Source organism: Puma concolor, chromosome D2 (assembly GCF_028749965.1).
Source record: "Puma concolor isolate L17-30 chromosome D2, mPumCon1.1.hap2, whole genome shotgun sequence".
NCBI classification, from domain to species: domain Eukaryota; kingdom Metazoa; phylum Chordata; class Mammalia; order Carnivora; family Felidae; genus Puma; species Puma concolor.
In genome coordinates, this window is record NC_141677.1 from 79312359 (window position 1) to 79319749 (window position 7391).

The 7391-nt window shown below is 50.5% G+C and overlaps 1 protein-coding gene across 3 annotated transcripts in view; it reads left to right on the top strand.

Annotated features, from left to right (window-relative positions):
• Nucleotides 1-7134, top strand: part of BTBD16 (BTB domain containing 16) — a 45076-nt gene extending 37942 nt beyond the window's left edge. The window contains exons 11-15 of one of the 3 annotated variants that reach the window (XM_086681076.1): nt 784-866; nt 3092-3169; nt 4311-4409; nt 5732-5905; nt 6986-7134. In XM_086681076.1, the coding sequence (XP_086537202.1) occupies nt 784-866; nt 3092-3169; nt 4311-4409; nt 5732-5905; nt 6986-7054 (503 nt within the window). In that variant the 3' untranslated portion in view covers nt 7055-7134. The remainder of the gene's footprint in view (nt 1-783; nt 867-3091; nt 3170-4310; nt 4410-5731; nt 5906-6985) is intronic. The other 2 variants (XM_086681077.1, XM_086681078.1) reach the window with 2 other exon arrangements.
• The last annotated feature ends 257 nt before the right edge of the window (nt 7135-7391 follow it).

Below are 7391 nucleotides of genomic sequence, written 5' to 3' on the forward strand. Positions count from 1 at the left end.
GGTCACCTCCAAGTTGTGTGACTTTGGGAAAGTCACATAACTGCCTGGTCTCAGTGTCCCTGTCTGTACAATGGGGGATGGTCAGAGCTTCCGTGAAATACGATATTGGATGAAGGGACTTATGGATTGTGAAAGTATGTGCAGCCTCCAAGGGCTGTGTTATTGTCATCCAGCCACGTGCCCTGCATCTTAGAGCGGCGTCCCCTCCAGGTCACTTGCTCCGTGGTTGGGGAGGAGACTCCGGGTCTGTGCGCCAGACCTGGCTTTCTCAGCCTCCTGCGCTGGGCCTGGGGGAAGGCATCTGTGACTTGGAAAGAGGAGGAAGCCCCCTGGGGAGTGTGTTTTGGGGCTGCCTGGGGGCGGGGGGGGGGGGGGGGGGGGGGGGCTCCCAGACCTTTGTGAATGAAAGCACATTTGGGAAAGTTTTCAAAGCCATTTCCAATTATCCAGATAAAACGCATAGCTTTAAAACCCAGGAATGGTTGATGGACCCCAGGTAGTTTTGTCCAAGTTGCTTCTAGACGCTCCCAAAGACACTGATGATCCGAACTCAGCCCTCCGTTCCTGGGCAGGATTTCAGCCAGGGGGCCGTGAACACTTTGGGGGAAAGTGCTCTGTGCCGGTCCATTTGGGCCCCACGCACCTTGTGACCCCCGGGGGGGCCCTGGCCAGGCCCTCTAATCCTCAACCCTTGACGTCTTCCTTTTTCTCTCTGCAAGTCAGACTTCTGCGGCTCTGTTATGAAGAAATCTATAAAAATGTTCTCTTTGTGTTTCTTCCAAGGCAAAAATCTGGAGGAGTTAAGGCACATTAACTTCTTCCCGGAGTCCTGGCTGATCCGGGTTACAGCCAACCATTACCACGCAGTGAGTTGCCAGCTCAGCAAGGAAACAATTATTGAAATTTATTGCTTTTCTGACCTGGCTTTCTCTGGAGACGTGTTTTGCATTTGAAACCTCTGAGCCTTTGAGGTCGGGATGTTTCTGGCTCCTCCTTCAGGGGAGTGGAGAGATTCAAGCCTGGCGGGGCAGAGGGAGGAGGCTTGGGCGGAGCCAGGTGCTTCGGGCATGTGCACTGTTGACCTGGGGACCACCGGCTGCCCCGCCCTCCTGACCCAACCCCCGCCCCCCCCCCCCCCCCCCCCCCCCGCCATGGACACACACGTAACCTGTGCTTGTTACTGAAATTTTGTTTATTAATTTTATTTTTTTTTAATTTACATCCAAATTAGTTAGCATCCAGTGCAACAATGACTTCAGGAGTAGATTCCTTAGTGCCCCTGACCCATGTAGCCCCTCCCCCCTCTCACCCTCCCTCCAGTAACCCTCAGTTTGTTCTCCATATTTGTGAGTCTCTTATGCTTTGTCCCCCTCCCTGTTTTTATATTATTTTTGTTTCCCTTCCTTTATGTTCATCTGTCTTGTCTCTTAAAGTCCTCATATGAGTCAAGTCCTATGATTTCTGTCTTTCTCTGACTAATTTCACTTGGCAGAATACCCTCCAGTTCCATCCACGTAGTTGCAAATGGCAAGATCTCATTCTTTTTGATTGCCAAGTAATACTCCATTGTGTGTATAAATCACATCTTCTTTATCCATTCATCCATCAACGGACATTCGGGCTCTTTCCGTACTTTGGCTGTTGTTGATAGTGCTGCTATAAACATGGGGGTGCATGTGTCCCTTCGAAAGAGCACCTGTATCCCGTGGATAAATGCCTAGTAGTGCTATTGCTGGGTCGTAGGGTAGTTCTATTTTTAGTTTTTTGAGGAACCTCCATACCGTTTTCCAGAGTGGCTTCACCAGCTTGCATTCCCATGACGTTTTTTAAATGCAGAGAAACTGAATGAAAGAAAAGACATACCCCTCAGACCCATCACCCAAAGACAACCTACAACCACTACTAAGATCTCGTTGTGTTTTACTGGCCGCAAACTCTTCCACCAAGAACATCTGCTATATAAACAACACTACTTTGCCTCTCTTTTAGTGCAGAAAATGTGCCACGCTCCTAATTGTTAACTATTAGACATGGCTGTAGGCTGAACATATTTGCACGTGATGGTTTATTTTACTATCCTTAGAATTACTTTCTTGCAGGAGATTGTCAAGAACAGAAAATACTGGCCCAAAAAAGGAATGTTCATTTTTGTTCTTGATACGTAATAACAGTTTGGGACCAAAACGCTCTTCCCCCCCGTAATGAATGAGCTTGCTTCACTTCGTACACGCTCAGCAAATTGGGCGTTTTTATCTCGGATCCCTTTTGTCAAATGAGAGGCAAACAACGAAATCTCATTTCTCAATATGCATTCCCTTTATTACTAGGAAATACGGATATTTTTGCAAGTGGCATTTCCCCCTTTGTGAATTGTCCTCTGCCAACTGTTGTAGTTCTTGTGTTTCCAATTGTGCATTTTTAGAGATGAAGTAGGGCAGTGTTGGAGTTCCGAAGATTTATGAGTCACTAGTTAAAATTCAATTCAGCCCAACAAATACCTATTGTAATGTGCAAACCACAGCACCCAGTGCCCCTGCACAACAGATAATGACTCCATGGAACCGAGCCTCTCTGGAACGTAACTCAGAACTATGCTCTAACAGAGCACAGTGGAGGCGGGAAACAGTCCTTGGGGCTGGACTCCTCAGGAAGTTCCCCCTCCCCACCCCCACACACACCCTCTTCATGTTCTTCTGACCCGGCCCACCTCCTTCCTTTTGCCCCTTGTGGGATCCTGCCATGTCGTGGAGCCCGCCATGTGGGATCACGCTTGTGACTTTATGGGCGTGATCGTTCTCTGCATCACAATCAGGCTATTTATATGCACATTTTATTTACCCGGGGAAAATTCTCAGGAATGTTTCTTGTTCTCATCTCTCGTTCTCTGAAAGCATTAAGCACAGTGCCTGGCACATAGTCGGCGTCGACAAATACTGCAGACTGGATTCATGGCCAAGTGTGGGATCCAGAGACAGAGCTATCTACCAAGCACGGTGGGGGTTGTGGGATCAATGAACCGACGCAGAGATGGGGAGAGATGCTCGTGTCCCAGGGTCAGATTGCCAGTGAACTGTGTGCACCTGTCTTTCAGCTGGAGAGTGGGGGTGACATGGCCCACGTTAAAGATCTTACCACCCAGGCTGTGAGATTCGGGCTGCTCTTTAACCAGGTACAGACCCCTGGGCCCAAGCAAGGGGAAGGACCGTTTTCTCCCATGCTCGGTTAAGGACATTTGTATAATCGCTTCTTACCTCTGTTAGGAAGGCCAGGGAAGAAAAGAAAATAGTCATGTCTCTTCTGCACGTTCCCACCACACCCTGGGAAAAACAATTCGCAAGACAGGGGCCTGGGACAGGCCATCTATTTATCTGATGTGCACATCCAAAATTTCTCCTTGAGGGGGACCAACTGTCCTCGTTTTTCGGGGATGGAGGAGTTTCCCTGGGAAGCAGGACTTTCAGTTCTGAAACCAGGAAGGGCCTGGGCAAGCTGGGATGAATGGGTCGTTCTCTTCCCCGCAAACATCAAGACTTGCCAACAGTTCCGGGAGAGATTCCACTCCAAGCCTGTGTTGGCAGTTACAAAAGGGAAGCTAGTCTGGGCGGGTATTTTCATGGGTCCCCCAGGTCAAAGCAGAGTGGGTCAGGGAACTTGGCTGCAAGGTATGTGGGCACTCAGCCACCAGGGGTGTATGCAGGGCTAGTGGCTGCATTCTGTCTTGGGTTCCCTGGGATGGGCACAGTTCTCCAAGCAATTGCTGTACCCAGTTGTTGAAAGCCACTCCAGTAGTGATCTCAAAAGAAGTTGTGTTTCAGGGACTCGGGGCTCTGAATCTATCATCAAAGACTCCCCTCTGGGTCAGGCCTGGATGGGCTGGGTCTACACCTCGCTTGCCTACACCTGCCTAAGTGGACAGACTGCACACCCAGGGGCCAGGAGGACACCTTGCAATACCATGAATATGGAGTATCTTTTAGGCCCATCCAAATTGGAGCAAATGCTTTGCTTCAGAGGTCTGCAGGCCACAGATTATCTAAGAACATGCCTAACGCATCCTTCTCCCCACTAGAGGATGTGCAGAGCAGTTAAGATCATCACTGAGTACAACCCATGGGGTTTGTGAAGTCACTACAGTTTGTTCGGCCCTTCCTGAGCTAAAATTGCCGTTGTGTTTTAATTAGTCACTTTTGTGTGTCAAATTAGTCGCTTTTGTTCCAGCTAGAATTTGTTTTTTCTGTGTCCTCTCGCCTTTGAATACAGAAGGTTTCTTTCCCTGTCACTGTGTTGTTTGTTTATCCTTCCCAACTTAGGAGTATACAACTCATTCGGAAGTGATCGCCATATACGGATTCTTCTTCGAGATAAAGGGAGTCAGACATGATACTACCTCTTACAGTTTTTACATGCAGGTAAGAAGGACAGCGCACAGGAAAGTTGTGTCTCTGAAACAGTCTTTTAGATCCAGAGTCAATTCATACGAAATTAATAATAATTGATCAATCATTAGCTAATGACGAATACGAAATGTGTTATAAGCCTACTGCTGATTATGCTCATACCTGTGAGGCCATTTGATTTTTACAACCTTGGGAGGTTTGAGGGTCCATATGGCCCCTGTTGGCAAAGTTGGGGTTCCATTCTAGACTCCGACTCTACGTTTGGGGCCCAGTTCGTCTTCTGTTCCTGCGTGATGGGCGATGCTTTACAGATGATCATTCTTCAGTGGAGGGAAGAGGGAACGGTCTTGTTTAGAGAGGCAAAGCAGGGCGGTGGACAGGACACCGGTGAATTCAGGAGGACAGAGGGATTCGCCTCAGTGCTCCTGCTACAGGCTTTTGGAGGAGTGCTGTGTTTTCGAGCAGAGTCGAAGTCAAGCTGCCTGGTGAGCCGCATGATGTTGACAAGCCCGTGAGCCTCCCCATGTCCGGCTTCCTGAGCCTTAAGATGGGGAAGGTAATAGGACCTACCTGACTTGGTTGTGGGCAATATTACTGTGTTCATTTGTGCAAAGCATGTGGCACAGGGCCTGACGCATAAGGCACTATATGATGATGCCGACAATGACAGTGACCACTATGATCAGGGACGGCTATGTTCCCCTTAGGATTTGCCTTGTAAGTCTCTAAGGCATCAAGCTCCTTGAGAAACCGTATCTCATTAGTCTTTTTGTTATCACCACTAATCACAGTACCCGGAACACGGGGAGGTGCGTTTGTATTGTGAGCAGGTAAATGGATACATGCACACCTGCAGAAACCTGAGCTTCAGCCCCAGCTTCGCCGCTACCTCCTTCCATGCCCTTGAGTGAGTCACATCTCTTCCTTGGGTCAGTTCTTGTCTTTAGTGACTCAGGCATTTCCCTACATGATGGAATTTACTGGATGCAGGAGATGAATTATGTAACAACACCCCTCGAAATACCCGTGTGCACACTCCATTGGTTTTTAAATCCTGGCAAGGCGATAGTGAAGACGTTCCAATTCGGTACAGCCTGACTTAGTGGCATTTTTCTGGGCTCGCCAGACCCCAGTCTGTCCGCCGGTGGTTTGAGGTGGGGGGGGGTCAGATGCGAGCTGACTCAGCAGTGGCAGCCGTTCTCAGGAGGTGGGGCTGCGGGGAGCACCCCCTTGCTCTCCGCACACCTTACACGGGAGAGTCGACGGACCACGTTTTGCTAACTCTGGGTCACCCCAGTTTCAGTTCCACCTGAGGTGGGTCACCCTCCTTGCAGAGAGTGAGGCACAGTGACGTGGTCTGCGAGCACGGCCCCGTCAGCCTGCGGGCGGAACGCCTGGTGAAGTACGAGATCAGAGCCCAGACCCTGGTGGACGGCCAGTGGCAGGAGTTCAGGACCAACCAGATCACCCAGAAGTTTGGGTTCTCCAAGCCGTCCTGCAAAAGCCACGTGAGTGTTTGACTTCTTTTCTCTTTTGTGTCTTTTTTTGCACTTTCTCTCCACCACTCCTTTTTTTGGGCGATCACTGGCTTTCCATCTCCAGTGGTCCACAGGGGAAGCTTGCTCACTTTCTTAAAAGATGGTCACAGCTCCACGTCACGCTCAAGAGAAACCTAGAATAAAAAGCCGAGGATGCGGAAAGCTCTCACTATCACACCAGATCCAGTTTGTAAATGTCAAAGGGTCCTGTTTTGGGAGGAGGGGAGGTTTGGTGGAGTGTGCCTGCCACCATCGCCTCCGCTGTTGCCTGGACATCCCCTGTGACGTGCCCCAAGATCCGTGGCCTGGCCCACCTGCCTCAGTGGCCGGCGTGAGCATCCGGGCAGATTCTGTACCTGGCCTGGCTCCTGACGGGTAAAATCCAAAGTCTGCCAGAGAGCCTGTCTGTAGTCCTAGGAGGAACTCTGAGCGTGAATTTCAGGAGGTCCAGGGGCCGCCCTGGGTGCCCCGCAGGGAGTGGGACTCAGCTTTAAGCCAGGGGGTCCTTCCCTGTCCCGGCTGCGCATCAAAAATCAGCACGCTGGGCTGCTCGCGAGGTCCACAGGCCCGCGCGCCACCCAGCTCCTGAGGCGATGTATTCCGCGGTGGGGCCCGACATCAGTGTTGTTTAAAGCTTCCCAAGTTATTCTCTGCGATGTCAGAAATCAGAACCGCGATTTCCCTTTGTGGAGGTGGGGGCGGGGGGGGGGGGGCGCCAGGATATTGGCCAGGAGGGAACGTGAAGGCTTCAGGGGGTGCCTGAAATGTTCTCCGTGGTGATCGGCGTGGCAGTCACCCAGGTGTACTCACTCATGAAAATTCGCCGAGCCAAACCCTTAAGATGTGTGCACTTTATTGTATCTAAGTCATACTTAAATGTTTTAAAGTTTGCTTTACAGACCTTCCCTAGGCGGTTCTAATGTGCAACCAGAGTTGGGAATGGCTGCTTACACCACTGTTAAGGCCTCCCCCCCCGCCCCCCACCGCCTCAAGAGAGCAATCGTGTTCATCCTAAAAGCCCCGTTTGCTTTCTTCCGTTTCATCTTCTAGGCCTTGAAAATCCACACCGTGGGCCTTCCAATCTATGCAAGTTTTTCATTCTTCTTCCCAATGTCTTGACAGTTTCCAGAAGAACCTGTGGGATTTTTCTTTCTTTCGCCAGGGTCTACATAAAAGAAAATAAAACGGCGTTAAAGGGACTGCTCAAGCATTCAGGTGACTTTCCTAGTGGGCAGCGAGCGATCTCAGCAGAACTTGGGCCCCCTGTCGGGCTGCTGTGACAGAGAACCACAGGCCGGGGGGGCTCACAAACAGCAGACATTTACTGCGCACAGTTCTGCAGGGTGTCCAACATCAAGATGCTGGCACGTTCAGGGTGGGGGCTGGTGATAACTTGCTTCCTGGTTCACAGACGGCTGCCTCCTCGCTGGGCCCTCACATGGTGGAAGGGGCGAGG